At 30.7% G+C, this 21,404-nt stretch overlaps 1 protein-coding gene across 2 annotated transcripts in view; it reads right to left on the bottom strand.

Annotated features, from left to right (window-relative positions):
- The window catches only part of LOC116769421 (leucine zipper putative tumor suppressor 2 homolog), a 58,482-nt gene that overhangs the window by 19,851 nt on the left and 17,227 nt on the right, over positions 1-21,404 (bottom strand). The window contains exon 1 of one of the 2 annotated variants that reach the window (XM_032660506.2): positions 13,944-14,157. The exons of the other annotated variant lie outside the window; for it this stretch is intronic. Coding sequence (XP_032516397.1) covers positions 13,944-13,961 — 18 coding nt within the window. The 5' untranslated portion in view covers positions 13,962-14,157. Of the gene's footprint in view, positions 1-13,943; positions 14,158-21,404 lie in introns of those variants that run through there. 2 annotated transcript variants of the gene reach the window in all.

Here is a 21,404-nt window from a genome sequence, read left to right as displayed (position 1 = left end):
GACGACGGACGGGGGCGCGCCGGGGGCGATATCAACGCCTCCTCCAATAGCGCCCCTGCGCCCCGGGCTGGGGTCGGGCTGGTAACCCGGCTCCTGTGAAAGCCCGGCGTCGTCGGGGCGGTCCTAATTGCCGGGATCGCCCCCTTTCTCCGAGGGAGTAAGTCCGGTCTTTGCCAGGACCGGCCAGTCGCTGGTGTGCCCTGTCGCTGACAGATCCGGGGTGCACCAACATAGCGGCCGATGGCTTTCGCAGTGGTTTTAGTGAGTAGGGACCTGCCCAGGTCGAGTCTCACACATCCTCTCCGGCCCCACCAAGGCCGGTGAGACGGCTCGTAAAAAGAGTTTCCCTGCGTCATCAAAAAAAAAAAAAAAAAAAAAAAAGGATAATTTTGATGTGAAAACGGATCTAAATTAAAAAAAAAATATTTCTGGAAACAGAAGTTACTATTGATTTGATTTTGGCAAACAATTGTTCTTGATTATATATTTATTTGCATAGTATTGATACGTTTGTAACTTTGGAGGAAGTAATATTGAGTTCGTTATTTAAATACAACGATCTGTTTTATACGTATTTCTTGTACATACTTTAAAATCTCAATATAAACGATCTAATAGGTAAGTTATAGGTTATTTACTTAAGTATAAATATAATAGATATTCAGAAGTTGTAAATAGTGAAATTTATATTTTCAAAAGTAAACCAGGGACCCTTCACTTTTGGACGTGAACAAGAAATATGGTCGTTTAGTATGTAACCATGTTAGAACAGTGTCGTTACTAGTTTGTGAAGCTGAAGAGCTTTTATTCATGAGCTGAGGCATTGATAGACGGTAGATATTTTTGCATTTGACTCTTTGAAGTTTCCGGTAAAATTTTCTAGGAAATGTCACTGAGTGTTGTTCGCCTCGCTGTTTTGAATAAATGGAAGGAATATTATATATAAAAAAGTCATATTCTATCTCTCAAAGCTACTCGGTGTCTTGTTGGTAATATCGGAGTTACAGTTATGCCTAAAAATGATAGTCAGTCCATCTTTTCATTTAATTTTTTTATATCACTTGAACAATGCCATAAACTAAAGAAAATTATTTATTTTATAACATTATTTTATTATTTTTAATGTAAGTAGGATGCAGACGTTTAACTGAACCGGCTATTGACACAGTTCAAGTCAGTATAAAAGCTTTAGTTATGTGAAAAGCAAGTGGAGTTTTGAACGGTTTTGCGGCTAACCCACTATACACATGCACCGGCCGGGTGGCTCCCGTGATTTATCACTAACTCACCGAGTCCGACGAAGCTGTTAGGAACTATTAGCATTACCATAGCAATACCTAAATCGGACAAACGATTTACGTATTTAAAACCACGTCTAAAGAACCATATCTGGTTGGTAGAATTATGGAATTGAATACCCTGTCCACTGTCGTATTTGAATAGGCGTTGAGTGTGTATTTATTACTTTATTAGTAGCTAAGATTACAGTTACCACTTGACTACATATGGCTGTTAGTATTATGCTGGTTTACTTTGGAAAGATATTTGAGATGCATTGAATAGTCAGATGTGTGAGACGGAGAATAATGTTTTGTACCATTTGTAGTTTAGATTTATAGTTAGGGCTACCAACGGGATCTTGAGCGGATGTATTAAGAAACGCATGTAACAGGAAAATTCATGGCAATTCTAACAGAATCTTACGAGAACTTGGATCGTTAATAAGGAAATGAATTTTGCACTATAATAAAAGGACAGCGTCGTCAATTATTAAATAAAATGATAGACACCCACGTCATTACAGCGTCGGTTCGTTAAACTGTCAAAATCACCTTGGAATTGGCTTGTTATATATATATTATAAATCTTTGCTACAGCGATGTTTCGCCCACGCCAGTTCCACAAAGGTTCGCATGTCCTAAGCGATTGTCATACAAATTGCAACGTCTCGTCACCGCGGGCGATTCCCACAGACACACACGCGAACACGTGTTTTTCTAAAGTATATTTAGTAAGATTTTTGAGATGAATTCCTTTATACGAGAAATTCTCACGCATTATCCTTGCATCAAATTTTGATTTCCAAAACCTTTTTTAAGAAAGTCTTTCTTTGAATTAAAATAATTTCTGCCTCCACTGTAAGTCTCGTTATATATTAATTTCTTGGTAATATAAAGTCATATTTATTTATCTATCATATACATCTTATGTATTTGAATTTCCCAAAATTTCCTTAGTACTATTGTTAATGTGATTTCAAACTTAATTTGTCATATTATCCTTTTCTTCTTAAGGTACAATAAACTCTTGTTTATTGAAAACGTATAAATTATTTTGGAATCCCTTAACTAAAATTAATATTTTAATGCATTGAGTTCAGTTAAACATTGTAATAGCCGCAGGCGAACACCAGGCTATTGTTTGAACTAAATTGAAGACAATTAAATTATGGTTGAGATGTTAGGAACGCAAATTATTACGAATTACGAGATTGCTCTACGATTTGTTTAGAATTATTCAGTATACAGGCTTCGAAGACATTAATAATTAATACTATGCTATATTAATAAAATACATTTCCACTGACAGAACGTAAATAATCAGATAAGATCGGAACAACCAGCTTACAAGAATTATTGAAGATTAATGACAATGGAAGTTATTTTGAAGATCGTTATAAAAGTATCCGGTGCATTAAACTTTGAATTCAAGTTCAATTTTGATTCACTTTAAATTAGATTTATTAAAAGTCATATAATCACATAAGGAATGATTTTATTCAGGCTTCATTAGCTTATAAATAAATTAATACAAACACATCTATCTTTACAGTTACTTACTTAAATTAAATTAGTACTTTTTTAATATTACTTATTTTAAATAAAATAGCAATGGTATATATGTGACTTGGAAAAGCTTGAGTGACCATTTTTAAGGCTGTTAACACATAGGACTGTCAAAGAGAATTATAACTTTCAAAAGACATATTATGTCAGTAATGTGAATTGTCAGTAATAAATGTCAATTTGGTTTTCGATAGCTGTGAGTCAAGAAGACAATATACACGATTCCAGTGCGAATGAAGGCATTAATAAAAAAAAATACACAATATAATTAATTAAATAAACTCCTCTAATTCATTTGACAAACTACTTCGTGTTTTAGTCACACAGTACTCAAGATTATAATTCGCATATAAAATTAAAACGTTGACAAAATATTCCACGATTCAAGTGCGTATGAGGCCATAGTTAAAAAAAAAGTCGAGATGACGTATATGTTCTAAGATAAATATGTTAAATTAAATTATATTACAGTTCTTTCATATAAAAAAAGTATAAGTATAAAGAAGAATCATGATTGTTAGACAGAATCTGATACATTTATGTATTTATAAAGGTCGCGTTGAGATATTTTAAATTTAGGAACTTATCAATTATAGATATGTTATTCGTAAAATCCCATTCATGATTATAAGAGGTGTAGGTGTGAGATCTATAGAGATTTGAACAAAAAGATGCTGGATTTTAGGTCAAGGGAACGTACGTTTGACTCTTATGATTATACTGTGTTTTTAGTGGTTTTCAAATAAACATTCTGGAAGCTAACTTTGAGCTGTCAACGTGTGAACCCTGATTATGTCATTGGTATAGTCGATAGATTTATTATTATTATTATTATTTATTCAATTAATTCCAAAGTATTGTACGTCGCTGCAAAGTTTGGAAATATAATTAAGTATATATATTTTAGTTGATTTTAAAACGCATTGATTTTTTATATCAAAAAGTATATAGTGTGTAACTTTGGACGTATTTTAAGATAGTATTTTTGTTTTATATTACAGCAACATACGAGACAGTAATCGGTGCAATACAATCGTTTTCAAATCACATCCGTTAGAGGACGTTGTAATAAAAAAAATATATCTGACCATTATAAAATGACACTGCTATAAGTAACATGTATATTAAAGATTCGATTCAGCTTATTAAAAAATTAACGGTATTTCAACATTTCTTTTATTAGAAACTTAACTGATCAGTTGAACAGAAGCTTTGTCGAGCTTGCAGTGACACTACAAACGGAGCGATAAAAGTTTTTCGTTCATAAATCTGTACACATACTATTTAAGTAGATTATTGAATGGAAAACGGCGGACGCTCCGTATGTAGTACCAGGGAAACTTGTGTTAAGCACACAGATAACATATCACACGTCAATAATATTGGGACAGAGAAAGTTGTCGTCTATCAGGTTATAAACATAATTAAAACATGTAAATAATTATAATTAAAAAGGATTCTTTTCTTTCTTACATTTATTATATTATAATAATGAATAAAAAAAATAAATGTGATTAAATTATTTGAACTTTCATATTAAAAATGTATTATTGTCTATGGATTCAAAATTTTATATGAAACACGAGTTACGCGACCGTGACCAAAATGGAATTCGTGACGAGTTAACAAGGAACACGGAATAAAAGCAAACGGAATTCACAAAATAAACAAAATTATATACATATATATTTATATAAATTGGCATCACACAATTAAATTGAACATTCATTTTTAAACGATGACGTTTTGGTTGGACATTTATATGAAGTTGTAAGTCGTATTTATTTTAATTATAATTGGTTTTTTAATTTTTAACTATGTATATATTTTTTAATGTCAAGATCCGACGGCAAATATAATAATATTGTTTAATGAGTCCCATCTTTGAGACTAATTGTCTTGGAGCTGAGGGCGTAGTATTATAAAGCTCATTGTGTTTTAGATCGTATTCTTAAAGATTAATGAGATAGTATGTTACAAGATAAGAGGTATCTATATGCTTAGTACAAGTTTCGACCGTCAAACACATACGAAGCGTTTTAAGTTTTGCATTCAATAATATTATAATTTGCGAATATTTATTATTGAAAAACAGTTATCCTTGAGTGTCTTATGTTACGATGCTGACTTGGGGTAAGCTTGCAAAAATTATACCTCGATCTTTATCATAAATTTTAAGAGTAAGTAAAGTAATTTGACCGTAATCCGGTTTACTTGAAGAATAAGAAATGTGACCAGAAGAGCGTCTGTATGTACCTAGATTTAAAGTAAGTAAGTGTTTTAAAACAATTCATATGTTATGGATATCTAATAAAGAGAGAGGAGCTTAACAGAGCCTGGGACTTGCGACCCAGGTGTAGGGTTAAGGGCTGCTATCTAACGCGCGTTAAACGCTCACCTCCACCGTCCAAGCTCCTCTCCCTATCTAAACAAATTTGAAAAGAACCTACTAGGTCTGCCTTCGAAGTACGTTCCAAGAATGAATTGATATAAGTTCTGGACAGGCCCAGGTCTTTCAGTAGGTTGTAGAGAGATTTTGCCGTTATGCCTCTCGCTCCCACTTCTACCACGTATAAATCCACGACGAACCTATTGCGAGTGAGTTCGCAATATTTATTGACCCTGATTACATGGTCTTTTAGAATTTTGGTTTCCCAAGGAACCGTAAGCTCTATCATCACTCCGAGCTTTCAAATTCGCGAATACATTTATATGCCTGGTATATAATATATAATTCTGGAACATTTTACACATGTGTGTGTGGTAACGTTTTGTTAATACATAGTTTACATAAAAATTTCTCAACACGGACCTAATTAACAATGTCCCATCCAATCTTAGAACAATGAGCAAATAAATGAATTACCTATAATAAAACAACATCCTTATAACACAATAGAGCTTAGTGACGTTATGAAAAACAACTCCAACAATAGACTCTCACAAAATCAATACACAAACAAAGTAACATTAATTATGCACATAACAATATTATGTGGGTGAAATTTACAACGCTTAGCACATGTTCGCACACATACTACGTACGAAGCGTTTCCCGTTTCACAAGCAATAACTTGGTTACGTTAATACAAAAATATAATGCGTTCGTGGCACATGGTATAATCCTATTGATTCTATACCGTTGTAATATTCTTAAAATTATCTTATATCGTTTGAATATAATTAAAATGTTCCCGTTTCAATATCACTAGCGGTATTAACGACAGTTTAACGTTAATAAGCAAGTTATCAATTAATGTGTGCGACGTCGTTGTAAACATGACATTAATTTTGTTGAGTATGCAATAAAATATAAATTTAAGTGAAGACTGATAATGAGTTAGCAATAACTAACACGTTTGCAACAAAGTTGAACTGTTTCGTAATTGGTTAACTAAGAGCACCTATTCTTGTATAAGAAGATAATTTTTTTTATTTATTGGACTGTATGTCTTTTTCGCCCTCTGAGTAAGTATTTACAATACAACATATTGCACTAGATTGAAACATTTGAAAAAACAGCAGGTACATTTTATGTTTAGAATTAGAACTTGCAATTTCCCAAATTTAGATACTATTTGCATTTTTTTCGTAATGTTTCATATATATATATTTTTTGTTTTGTTTTGTTTCAGTTAAAAATTAAGTGAAGCAAGTTAAAATTGTTTAAGATTAACCAAATAAATTCGTGCAATAAACTTCATTAAAAGATTTACAATGCCGATGAGGAATCCGAACGGTTAAAAAGAGAATTCCGAAATTTTTAATTGTTTCAATAAATATGTGAATATTTTTAGTGAGGTTGAATGCTGTATAAATCTTATGATAATAAAAATGCAATAAATTTTACCATGAATTATCGTCCGCGGCCAGCCTTAATTGAAGGAGCATAAATAAATAAATTATATCTGAGTATTTACTCGGAACGTCCAGTTAAAAATGGCCGTTCGTCATAAAGGTCTCAATATAAAATCGCGACAAACGCACAGGCTTTAAATTTTCATTGGAATTGTTTTTCTGTTTTGTATTGTCCGCCATATCGGGAGAAATTGAATTATCAAGGGACTTCAAATAAAAAGATATCCGCATACACTATGTACGGGAAGGATTTCCAAAAGTTATACTTTAAATATTTTCGATACAAAAAACTATTTTTGTATTCAGATTTTTCCGCAAATCATCTAACACCGAGGAAATAAACCTCTGAAACAATATCGCTTACTCATCCATTTAAATTCTTCTAAATCAAATTCTTTAATTGATTAACATGTCGTTATAAAGACAATTAAAGTGAGACAAAAAATATATAGAGGTTGGAGCAATGAGGCATGATTGAAAAGGCCAATTGAATCTTAATTATTTAACATAGAAAGTAAGAGTGCAAAAAAATATGGCGCGTAACAAATAATGATCGCCTGAGATAATAAAAACGATCACATTAAGACGGAAACAGATCTTTAGTGAGTCGCTAATAAACTTTTAAATTATTTCCGATCTAGAACTTTCTAAATATTTATTTACGATGACTTTGTATGATTTAATTTTATTATGAGACCTATACGGACTGTTTGTTGGTAAATAAAAAATAGGCTGTTCGTTTTGAATCCTTCATTAAAAATTTGTCAAGTATGGATCCATGAGAAGTCTTATAATCTGAACGGGTAAAGGGCTTTAACGATTTCGATAATAAAGCGTGTGTGATACGAATAAAACGATGGTTTATTAATATGCTACACGATTTGCGTTTAATTTGACTTCGCAACACGTACTAAGAGTATTGTAAGCTTACTCCAAGTTTGCGTTGTCACACTAGAAGCGGAGTGTTTTAAATTTTTTATTCATAAAACTTCTTATGCGGAGAGACAGCGAGCATGTGGTTCACAGGGCACTGGCAATCCCAGAAAACAAGAGAGGAAGAGGTCGGCCCCCCTTGACCTGGTGGACTAATATGGTCAATATAGTTAAGAAGTCCCTATTGCGTGACCCGACAACCCAGGACAGATTGTCCTGGCGCAAAGATGTAAGGACAGCCGACCCCACCTAACGTGGGAAGAGGGAAAGAAGAAGAAGAAAACTTCTTATAAAACTATAAACCTTGATTAGCAATGAGTAAAACTAAACGCTCCGTATTCAGTCTGACAATGGAAACGTGTGCTGACCATAGAGGTTTCATTCAACAAATACATTTAAATAATCCAAACGTCAGTTGCTATCTTCGGCATAAAATAGAATTGTCAGCATTAGCTAATACAATATCGTGGGCGGTGGAATCTTTGTCGAGGACGACACAAGCGTAAATATTCCACACCTCACACAGTACTCGAACACTAGAATCAATGAAATGAAAATAAATTAATTATTATAATAAAACTTTGTTTAATTAGCGTAAAATATTTATAATTTTCTTTCCTATGTTCACAAATTATATGGCTATTGTATCAACTATTGTTCTATCGCTTAGTGATGTGAAAACTATATCGATAAATTAATTTTATTTTATATTGACAAAAGTTTACTATAAATAAATTTTTTATGACGAAGCACAATATCATTTTATGAATTCTCTTTTAAACTGTATTATAATAAGTAAACGTTTTGGGTTGAATTATTCTTTATGAATATTTTTTTATGAAAACTTAATAATCCTTGCAAAAAGTTTTAATGTGACAAAGTAAAATTTTTATAATGAAAAATAAACGTATAATTCTCATCGCCCAGATGTCATCTCGAGGGATGTATAATGAGCTTTGTCGGTGGTCGGTGTCGGTTTTAACATAAGAGATAGTTTTTTTTTCCGTAGTTTTTTCATACAACTAAGAATACCTGTTTGAGACCCGGCATATAAACATGGACTTTTCTATATAACAAATATAATAGAGTTAAAACGTTGATAATAATTTAAAATTTATATGAATAAATCAATTTAAAATCATGAATAAGTATATAGCATTCATACATAGTGAGCACAGGCTTTATATTTGTTGTATAAAGTATGAAGCGGTCGAGACTACGATTAATAAAACATTCCTTATCTCTCGTTGTTTGTGGGTCAGACGGCCAGCTTTCAGACCTCACACCTGTATAAGACGTCCGTGTTTCAATATAATTTTAAACTTATCTTATATATAATAGAAATGTTCTTAAATAGTTGGAAAATTTTCAATTATTTTTAACCTTAATATTATATACTAAAACGACCTATTAATGTTTGATTTAATATAAGCAGACATGTAAATAAAAATTTAAAAATAGGTCAAAATATTTGTTATTTATAACATACGTATATAAAAAAAATACTTTTTACTATGTATTGTAGAAAAAAAACTGTTTCAGTCAAAAAAATCCTACAAAAAGTAACGGCCCGTCCCGAGCTTCATTAACTAAACGAGTTTAAAAAAAAATCGATTAGTATTAACAAATATCTCTTTGTTCTTATTCAACCATAACTAAACTAACATCGACATATTGAATCAGAAATTAAAATACACACAGAAATAAAAGTGATTCTTAATACAACAATAGTTTTTGATACAACCCATTGTTTATTATTACGTAATAATAAAAAAAAACCGCAGAGTATCCGAACAGCTTAATTCCATTTATTATAAAGATTAAAGAAAGATAAAATTAAGCAATTTCGTAAGTAGAGCTAATATATGCTGTACTTACTAATAATCAAAGCAAAACAGCCAGCTGTTAAAAAGCCCGAAGTCTCAACTGGCCTCCTATATCTGAACCAGTACGGTCTCCTATTTCTGAACCAGTACGTGTCGTGATCTCAAATCCGCAACTAGGTGCCCTTGGACTATATCCACGAACCTTTACCAAAGGTCAATTAGAAAGTCTCTTGGACAAAGACTGTATTAGCAACCCATTAAGATATTATCTGATTATTATATTATGAGATGCTTGGCAATTAGATTTGTCGCAATTTTATTGTTGGCGTTATCCACAGTTATAACTGACAAAAGAAATTAAACTGCCAATATTAAATGGCGATCTAAATCAATATGAGATGAACGATAAAGATTATGAACAGCATCCGGTATAATGTTATGAATATATAACGTATAAATTGTCTTAATGTATGCTACAGAAATGTTTAAGACATTTGTCATCATATATTTTATATGCGATTTGAAAAATACTTTTTATAAAAACTAAATCATTAGTCCATATCGTTAAAATATATTTTATATAACACAATAAATTTACTATATTAAAATTATAAAAATCGATCTAAATGGTTTTTCATGAGATGAATGGGAATTCAAGAGGACGAGGTCAAAGTGTGTCGATTTTGTATCACGATTCTCGTCTGTCAACTCTTGGCGATCCAGCTTATGGGTGTGACATTTATTAAAAAAAAAAAACCAATAAAATTTAATTCTTCGCAGAAAAGCAATTAATCACCAGAAAAGAATGTTATTGTTAATTTAAATAGTTATTTTCTTTAATATATCAAATAGATTTAATCGTTTCGTCGTTTCTATTAAAATATTTTAAATAGACAAATTTATTTAAATTCTATATAAGATATAAAGTCTGTCAGTAATACGGAATGCTTCATCAATTAATTGATATATAAAAAAAATGGATTAAATTAATTTTTGAACAGAATGAAGACGTCAAATTACTGAAGCTATACATATCAACATACAGTTCGTCTAAAAAAAGTTCTAAAGGTAATTGTAGTTACAAGTAGAAATACAGAATACGTGCTTGTAAATAATTTTGTAAATTTTTATATGCAGGTCGTATTAAAAACTACAATAAAATATATAAAAAAAAATCACCGTGAATTCCGTCTATATCAACGCGTTTCATTGATTTGTCTCTCATTGGTAAGATCAGTCAACCGTCTCGAGTCGAGAGAAGTTTCCCAGGTCCAATTGTAAATGTAGTAACGATGTTTTTTATGCTCAAGACACGTGAGCTGTGTTGCTTAATATGAATGAACTTTCTTAAGACAAATATAAATCATTTACTTCATTACATCAAATATAAAAAAAATAACCTGATAATATAGAAAATTAACAATAAACAGTTAAAACGCAGTATTAGTGACGTAATTTATAACATTATATTCATGTCCAACATCAAAATACGATACGTAAATGAGCAATTTCGCAAGATAATTTGGGCATGCCTTCTAAATTCGGAATAATGAATGTAGGAAATTCTGAACCACTAACTAAGGCTTCATTGTGGGCTTTAAGCGATGTGAAGGCTGTTTTTTATGTGATGACTCACGGAAAGGCGATATGCTCTAATTGTAACTCACTAGATCTCGGTGTAAGTTTTTTTGTTCGTACATTTTTTTGTCAATGATAACTCCTCTCTAATTTACTACGATATTTGACTGCAGTAATTCACTGTTTTTTGTTATTCTGTAGGAGGAAATACAACGAATATAAAGACTTATATTATAGAAACACAGTGTATGGTTCGTTTTAAAGGCTATTCTAAAAAATTTGGTTGCACTGAGCAATTTTCATATTCGTACATTGGTTCAATCTCGAAAATAAAAGTTCATATACCATAAAAAAAAATTATTATACAAAAAAAATAATTAGCAGATGCAGATGGAATTTACAATCAATAAAATTTTAATGGAATCCATTGACCTGGTATCATAAATACAACAGATTATACACATAAAAACCGGATGTGGATCAAATGGAACTTGGAGGTTAGTGTGTTACGGAATTAGATGAAACGTCTTCATAAAATACAGTTAAATAAAAATTTTATACAAAAAAAAAAACAAAAAAAAAACTATTTTGTATATTTACAAGGAAATGAAAACAGAAAGTTCGACTTGATAATATTATTTAATTTTTTTTTTAATATACAACAGATACTAAATAAAAAAATCAAAGATCTATATGTGTATTTTTAATATGTAGAACATTATTTGAAACATTCGCTAACCATTAATATTATGCCATGATAATAAATCGTTTGGACATGAATGGGGCATCTGGCATGCATGAGTCATGGATGGCGTCATGCAGATGCTTTGCCCGAACCCATGCATGCAAAAAAGGAAGAATTTATCGTAAGAAACTAACAAATCTATTAAATAAAGCATTTGCTTTTAGTATAACAGTGAATATTATTGATAGAAAAAAGGTTTTATTTGAAATAATGGAAGATTTATTTAAGTTTTGTTTCCAAAACACTCCTTAGTGTTCTTCAAGCAAATTCTTTAATGAACATATCAGGTATATTTTAAGACTGCGATAAATTTAAAATTATACCAACAAAAGGTGGAATATAAAATGAGCCTATATACTAATAAAGAAGAGATCAACCTAAACTGGTTATGATAATCGATAATAAAGTTAGTTTTGAAATGTGTTTTTCATATAATTTCTTGACATTATGTTTCCTTTACAATTATGATACGAGTTATTTCGTTCATAGTGATACAATATAATGTACAGCTGTAATTGTTCTTTACCTATGTCAATCATAAAAATCTATTTGTCAATAGAAGGTAAAAAAACAAATAAACTAATTTTTATCCAAACAAAATACTTTTATATTTGGCTACAAGTAATATTTATAAATCATTAAGTAAATTTTACTAAACTCGTGCATTTAATTCTGGACTAGGATTCAAATGTTAAAAAAATGATTTTGTTTTTATTAAGACAGGGAAAGTAAGGTATAACTGACAAGTACAGTAAGCTATCACAGTTTTGAAGTGAAAGCAATGTGTACCATCGTCTTAAACATACTATCAAATTTGGGTATCGTATATTCACACTAACTAAAAATTAATATACAATAAAAATTTATAATTAAATTCATACAACCTACATAATTCATAATATATAATAATATCTTTATATATTTTTAAACGGAAATACGTTAGATGATTTGTTAATTTGAAATCAAACAAGTACGTCGCCTGTGTGGTTTTGTAGCTATTTATAAATGATAACATTTATATTCAAGACAAACATTCCAATAACGTTCAAATGTAACGGATATCGATAAGTTATCTTATCTGTACTCCGAAAGACCGTTGGGGCGCCATATTTAAATTAATAACTTCATATTGAATGCATTCCCGTTGTAATATTTTAAAATAAGAACATTAAAAAATCATTTATACATTTATTAGTCAATAAAAACATAATATTCGGTAATAATACTAATACAAACGGAAGTTGCAAAATTGCTGAGTATTTTTCATACTCTTATGTCAACGGAAACGATATAATGTTGCCAGTATAATATAAAGGGCAATGTACTTTATAACAAGCAGTACAAACAGTCCAATCGAATAAAATTAACGTAATTAACTCAAACCTAATATAATATTTATTCCAAACATTCCCCAACAATATTTAACCTTATTTCGTTGTGTATAAACACAAAAGGTAATTTGGTTAAAATGAATTTAAGTCAACAAAAAAATAATAATTAAAAGATCAATAATAATTTAGCAGAAATACTCGATTAATCGTTCACAATGTAGACACCACTCACCAATCATAAAATATTTCAAATTATTCTCCTATTAAAAATGGTTAATTTAAATATATTTTTCTAAAAATATATAAAAACTTTTTAATATATCTGTCAATTAAATTCTCGGCGTGTATATCATAGAGTCAACAATGGCCACCAAAATACCTGCCATTTAGTTTTACCACAAGGGACAAGCACCTTAAATAGATATGAGCTGCATTGTTAATTCGTGACACCTAGATTATCTATTGACTGCAATGTTGAAACCTAATAAAGTTCATTCATTGCTTTGTCGTATATTCCGCAAGCGTTTTGCAATTTATATTCTTATTTGATTCAATATATTTTAGTTATTGTTATAATTTATTTTAGATTCAGCCAATATATAAATTTTATTGTCGAAACTTATGTGTAACTGTCTTTATCATACGTAAATATTATAGAATTGTAAATCTAATTGGCTTCACAAACTTTGTAAACATTTGGGATCATTAACATTTCCTTGACAATATAAACAATTAGCGGAAAAAATAAGAGCACTCGCATTGGACGGGTTTACAGAACAAATTTGAACAAAAACTTAAATGTCAAGTGTAAATGGCGAGCACTCACCTCGTACATGGACGTCATTTCGGAAGTTTACAAATCGCAAACCGATTTAGGTAGATACTAAGCGCACATATCACTTGTAAATTAAAAAATAAACTGTCAATTTCAAATCAAAAATTAACTGTCAATTTCAAAAAAAAATAACTGTCAAAATGTTATCACAGAACAGTCCACAAGTGTACAGCCAGCGCGTGTGTACAGCCAATGTTTAGGATCGACACTGAACGCGCGCCATGGGCTATGGCGAATGATTGAATGGGTGACGCTCAGCTGCCGTGCTCAATGAACCATTCGAGTTCGGAGGTCACTGTTCCTGACCCCCGACCAGTTTAATTTGAATTTCTCTATCCTATAAACCCATAATTTAATTTGTATTCGAAACACAAACACAAAATTTAAGTACTATATTGACTTTTGTCTAAAACAATAATCAGTAAAGAAATATATATTTATATAATACATACTTGTAAGTATTTTAAAAGTATTATTTATAATCTAGACTACAAAGTAAACTGGCATTTAGCAATTTAATTAAGTTTCACATTATATAAATCGACTTAATCTATCATTTAAGAAAAACATAGATAAATATTAATGTGATCTTAAATAAAATATATTCATTAGGAATTGTTTACGTGTTTGAAATGCTAAGCCTCCAAATATTTTTATTCAACAAAGTTAAATAAAGAACAGGTTCGTCAAACAGTGTCGCAAATCACTTATTATATTAAAGCCTCTTTTATATTTTTATCTTTTTTTTTTATAACAGGTGCGGCAGCCGACTCTCGGATTTCATGTGAATTTTTAAACAGAATTGTGCCGACAAAAAGCTGTTCCGATCATTATAGTCACCCGTTATCGTACATCTAATTGATAGCTTACAATTTCTCTGTTCGCGTCTAGTTTTTGTATAGATAATAATGAAAATGGGACATTTTAATTAAAATATCACGGTCATATATTTGTATGGGATTAATTAAAATGATAAATAACGAAATAAATTAAACAAAAACGGTAAAGCGACGGACGTCGAACGTGACTTAGTATGTTTGAATTACACGAACTAATACAGCGGGGTAAGAGTGTAGTGTGATCAAAGGGAACGAAGTAGTAAACCGTTATTACAACAGAACTCATAACAGTATGAACTTGCCTCAAACGCACGCCATTGTTCGTTGAAGTTAAATAGAGCAAATGCGGATAGGCTATCATTAGCGTTGCGAGTTTGGCGTCAGCCATCCAAAATTATATGATTTGTACAATAAATCATCATTGTCTAGATTTCATAACAAGCAACGTCGCGGAGGTTTACTATATTAAGTTATTATTTGCGTTTAGATATAAAAATTTAAGTTCCCACAACTAGCCTGATTTTATACCATAGATGTTCTATTTATATATATTTTATTTAATATAAAACAAACAAAATAATCTATAATACAGGTCAATAACATGTATCTGAGTGCTCTATTACTATAAAAAGACTATCGATATCAGATCTATTCATGAACGAATTATCTTCAACAATTATAAACGTAATAACATTGACACGCCAACGTAAAATTATATTACAATCGAGTGTATGACGCATAAATAGGTAGGATTGTATAAAAAGTGGCATCTATAATGATGCAAATCTATCCTATTCCCACGATGTTCAATAAATCCCACACGTGGGAAAAAACGTGACGGCAGACGGCCATTTTATTGTTACTGTCAGTTAGTCTAAGGTAAAAGCAATCTTAATTTGTGATAGCATCTTGATGGATAGATCTGTGCAATCGGCTGCAATTATCTATCCGCAGTCACCCATTGTTTTAAGTATCTCATTAATGGCGACGATTCTTGTTATCTGGTTAATTTTTTACATTACACTCTTATCAAAAAACTGGTATCAAAATGAGACTACATACGAATTCCTGATAATGTTGTTCACAACACCAAAAACAGACAAGGCTCTCGTATTCATAAAAAACTAGTAAAGTATTATTAGCAAAATTAAATATAGATGATAAGTAATAACACTTATCTCCATATATAAAAACGTCTGCACAAAATGTAAGTTAAGTAGCCTTAACTAACTGGACTTAATAATATATCGTTATCCATATACGAGTACTCTCAATATTCGTTCTGTTCCTTTGTATTACGTTCCCTGTCATCTTATATATAAGTATTAATTGCGACAAACCTTTTAGCGAATACAATAGAACTTTCTGGAATATTTCCAACACGAATGTAGGTCCGTCACTGTGAAAGCAGATTTTCTTTCGGTTTCAACATGCCGTGTGTTATCCGATACAGTGCATTGTAATATAAGAACGATCTTGAACCTTTGATATCTGAAATGTTAGACATTCGTTTGTAGGCCGCGGTATTTTTTACTGTATGGCTTATGATTGTATGATGAATATTCGTAGTTTTATTATTTCAATTATCTACCAGATAGCTGAGCGGTTAAAAAATCGATAATATAGTTTAAGCCATAATTTTTTTTTGCAAAAATGATCTAACAATAAGCATTAAAGTCCCAAAAATAGGTCTGCCTATAAGTAAGAAATCCTCCGTAATCTTAAGATGGCACACTAAGAATCTTCATGACAACGGAAACCAAAATATGATTTACGTTAATTGCATTATGCTAACGAATTCTCAGGTGTACAAAAAGTTTTTTGGCTTCCCTCATTTCGCGTTAATCCGGTTTTTGTTTTTTATCTTTACACTTTCTAGTGATTCCCGCGAGATCCTTAAAGTGCTAATTTAGTCGATTGTCTATAGAGTTATCTTTAAAGCCTTTATCTTTTATTGTATTGTAAGATACCGTTTGATCATCGCTTTATTTATCCTTAGCGTTATAATAAAACTTTTATGGCCGTTTATAAAGATAAACCACGATTCTAGTATTGTAAAGTTAATCTTATTATGGTATTGCGATGAGATTTCCGTTGACCATTTTAACTTGAACCTCGCTGGTTATTTATAAATTTGCTGCTAGAATTTTAAGTATTTTTGCTAAATTCTATGAAATCTAGATTAAAAAAGCTGTAAGATCTGTATAAGTGATAGTGACAAAGTCGTGACGCCCTTATTATTTATTCAGTGATTTTCAGATACGATATATCTATCTTTCGATCGACTTTCGATCCACTCGACACAATGGCAACAAATGCACGCGGTAAACCTATTTGCATGTAAATCGTTACTAATTACCATAAACTACCATTAACTTCATATTTATTGGACGGCGAGGAAACCCGGTTGTCTTTGATATATCGTGGAATGCATTAAAATGTTTGTATATTAATTCAATATTACGGCTTATAAACATAAGAGGTTTTTAATCGAAAGAAATTAAAAGATCTTACCAATATTATAACAAAGTATCTTTGTCTCAGATTTACTTTTATATCATATAAGGATTTATGGGATATGGTAACACAGACAAACGTACAAACATGCCTGACATAAATAAGGAAGCGGGAACAGACATGAAAACAATAGACGAACAATTACAAATGATTACAAGTTAGTTGAGACCGACAAGTGGCAGTGTCTTCATGCAAGGGGAGTGAATTTGAAGAATCGAGGTTTGTCACGACCGGGTTGAACGACTCTATATTGACATTAATGTATTGCTGATATATATATGTATATATATCATAAATAGTACCGTCAGCCGTAACTCGATACAAGAAAATAAATAAAAGAGATTTGTTTCCGCCAGTCGGCCTTCATTCCTGTCAATAACTTACAGGTTTCATGTAATGTCCCAGTTCCATCTAAACCATTACCTTCAACAGTAAAACAAATCGCGGGGCCGTCGCTACAAGCAGATATCCCAAGAGATATTAACACAAACGAATAGACGCAGATAGTTATTTGCTTGAGCATTTTATGGTTTTATCTTTAAGCACGATCCAACGAATTGCTCCACATTGAGGACCATTAATTATTATTATCACTGAGCTGAGCTGAGGGATTGCATTGGTTTTGTCAATATAATTACCCATAGCGGTTCAAGGACAGGATAAAACGCTCTTAATTGGCGCAATTATGTGAGACTTATAATTGAAGATGTGGGATAACAGAACTTAAGTTAGATAGATTCTCATTTGATAGAAATATGTTAGGAAAAGTAACAGTATATATACATGTATTGAGACGCATAAATCATAGTTTTGATAGTCCTTTTAAGATCTTTAATTCTACATAAAATATCTTTCTCCCTTTTAAATTTATGACAGATATTATTTAATTAAGAACAATATATTTTTTTGCAAAATTCAACCAAAAATAGAGTTGATAAAATATAAATGCATGAAATTGACAAATGTCCGAATATAAAATTCTTGAAATAATATGTGCGGTTAAATTCGTTTAGACTTAAAGAAATTTTAACATTCAAAGTTTTTTATACTTTGTATATTAAACATCTATTTATCTAGGAAATGTATCATTTATAAGAAAAAATATTATTAGTAAACATAATATACGGTTTATAGACGAAGAGATGGCTGTTGCAAAACTTATCAATATTTCATAGTTAACATCTTTAGCGTTAAAGAGTTAAATGTCAAAACTTACAGAACTCAAAATAATTGTATAACCTTTATTTACATTTATTTATTCGTTTATTCATTTATTTATAATAATTATAATCCTGCCATTAAAAACTAAAAACAGTGTCACTTTAAAGTAACGTAAAACGCATAACATTTACCGTTGCTAAACATCTGTTTAGCTTATAATTGCCATGCTTTATGAAATTTACGTAATTATATAAAATTACGTATTACATATAAGGTAAACTGGGTTATATTAAATATTTTTTCGACTCACAAGTAAATGGTTGCAAAAACTTTTAAGATGAATATATTATATTATATTTGATTTAAATAAAACTAATATTTTTCGGATAAACTACGCGTGATTTTTTTTTTTTAAAAACTACATACAACCGTGATCACGGTTGCTGATAAGTAACCGAAACGTCGGGAGTTTAACCGAAAAAATATTAGTTTCATTTAAATGAATAAAACTCGCGAAAATCTTTGATCTCATTATAGTATATTTGATTCTGATCGTAAAAATCTGAATGCACATGATCAATTTGATGGGATGCCACGCTAGAGATCAGTTGGCCTTCCCACGACCCTGACGGATTGGTTTGCGGTTTTGTGTTATGTTAAGTTTATATGAACAATGTATTAATTAAAATTATAATTCAGTACTTCCTACCTTATTATATTAATATGAAAAACACATAAGTTTTCCAACCATTAGTAAAAGAAAATTAAAAGAAAAAAAAGATACATCAAAAACCTTAGCCAATATAATGAATAAAATATATAAGTAAACTATAATAAAACAGTATATAAAGACAAATGAAAAGCACAAAGTAAATTAGATTCCCCTCTGGTTATTGAGACGTGGTTCAAAAGCGATTGTTTCGACTTCAATAGTAACGGTTCAGAGTGGCTCGACACGCTTCCTGGACGTTCCCACTCATACACTGATCCAGTATAAAGTAACTGTATTGTAAAAAAATCTGCTAAAATATTATTGCTTTTATTTAAAAAAGATTTTTACACTGAAACACTGAAATTAATTTTTACGAAAGGTATCACATATTGATAGAAGTGTCACTAGCCAAACCCAGCTGTAACCTGTAGGCGTAAGACATACAAAATGTCTGTAAGGCACGCAGCAAAATATTTTAAGATTTCCTTGTGAATATAACAATATAAAATATAAATGTAACAATAATTCCATGTACATCTTTCCGTAGAATTCTCTTTGTAATCTTATTTGTATGAAGTATTAAAGATTCAGCTATATTAAATTCGTTTCTAAGTAATAAATTATAATCCAGAATAAACCTTACTCGGGGTGAAGTTAAATCTCGAATGTAAATACAGTTTACCGTTACAACAGAACAATGTCCGTTTTTGTGGAATCACGACTTATGTAATAGTTAGCTTGTTCGATTTTACGACGATATTGGCGACAATACACCGTTCTTGATCGTTGACGAGACAAACTCAAGACTCACCGAACGTTACCGAGACGTCAGTCTGTGTTGTACCAAAGTTAATAACAATAAAATATATATAAACAATATGTTTTACGATTCCGCTGCTTGTAATGTACGTCGTTCTATATTTGAAATTGATTTTATACTTGAATGAACGCAACAGATTAAAAAGTTCAGAATATCAATCAATTTATAGTTCCTAAATGTGTGTAATTTTTAATAATTTCTTTGGTAGTTTTGGTAAATACATGACTTTCCATCTACCCGTGATCACGGTTTCTGCAAAGTGACCGAATCGTTGAAAGCGTGTTGTATAAAATAATAAAAAGCGCGTAGTAAAATTCGAAAATATAAGTTTTATTTCAATGAATACTCGTGAAAGTCTCGGATCTCATTCAATGACATACAAAATAACTAAATAATGGTATGAGCATGATAGTTGTTTATAAAATTAATAGCGTCTGAGGAATGTCATTTAACATGTGTAACATTTATTTTTATGTTCGCATATTATTATCAATCAAACTAATTTTTTTATGATAAATAATTTTTCTAGAATCGTCAGTTATATAAAATAAGCGCGCTTAACGAGCAAACATTCCGACAGTAACACATACGACAATATTAATTGCATTTCATATACACAGCGGATACATGTTCGTGTTTTACGTAATATAATATTTTGATAACAACCAATTGATTCCAAGGAAGTAGTAGAATTATGCTAGCCAAACCTTATTTAGCGAAATACGTTAAATGTTCTTGGTGTTAGTGAGAATCCAATATAAATAACACATTGTGTCTATGAAGGTTGTACTGGGTATATGTGTTAGTGTTTTAAGTGCTGAGCTATTGTTCTTACGACGCCCGGAAACCCGTAGTTATTGATTCTAATCTTGGTCATTCCAAGTTTATGTTTTTCCATACATTAATCATAATTGCGATGCAATTTCATGTATACTTTCGTCTCTGATATGAAATGCGAGTAAGATTTAATAAGTGTTATATATGAACTATAATTTTTTTTTTAAACCTTTAATAGAGAATTTATACCTAATTAATTAATATATAGATTTTTCCTTATCATTATTTTATAGTGACTTCGGTTCATATACTTGAATTAAATTTCTGATACAAAATATAGAATGAGAAAAATTTAGTTGCCCGGTTCCTTATTTAATTAACATTTTTTATTTTAACCAAAATATGTCTGATTAATTTTATGGAGAAATCAATATATTTGTGATTGTAAACCAGGTTTTAGTTATGAATTTATTTAAAGTGCAGTCAGGATATTTTCAATGTATTTCGAAAAGCACGATAATTCTATTTAATCACCGTTCGTAACACATCTCCGACTGGCTACAATGAAAAACTACTATAACACCTGTCCGTGAAGTAACAATGATTATTTGAATTTTCATTAAAAC

This window comes from Danaus plexippus, chromosome 14, assembly GCF_018135715.1.
Source record: "Danaus plexippus chromosome 14, MEX_DaPlex, whole genome shotgun sequence".
Taxonomy (NCBI): domain Eukaryota; kingdom Metazoa; phylum Arthropoda; class Insecta; order Lepidoptera; family Nymphalidae; genus Danaus; species Danaus plexippus.
This window is presented reverse-complemented; position numbering and strand designations above follow the sequence as displayed.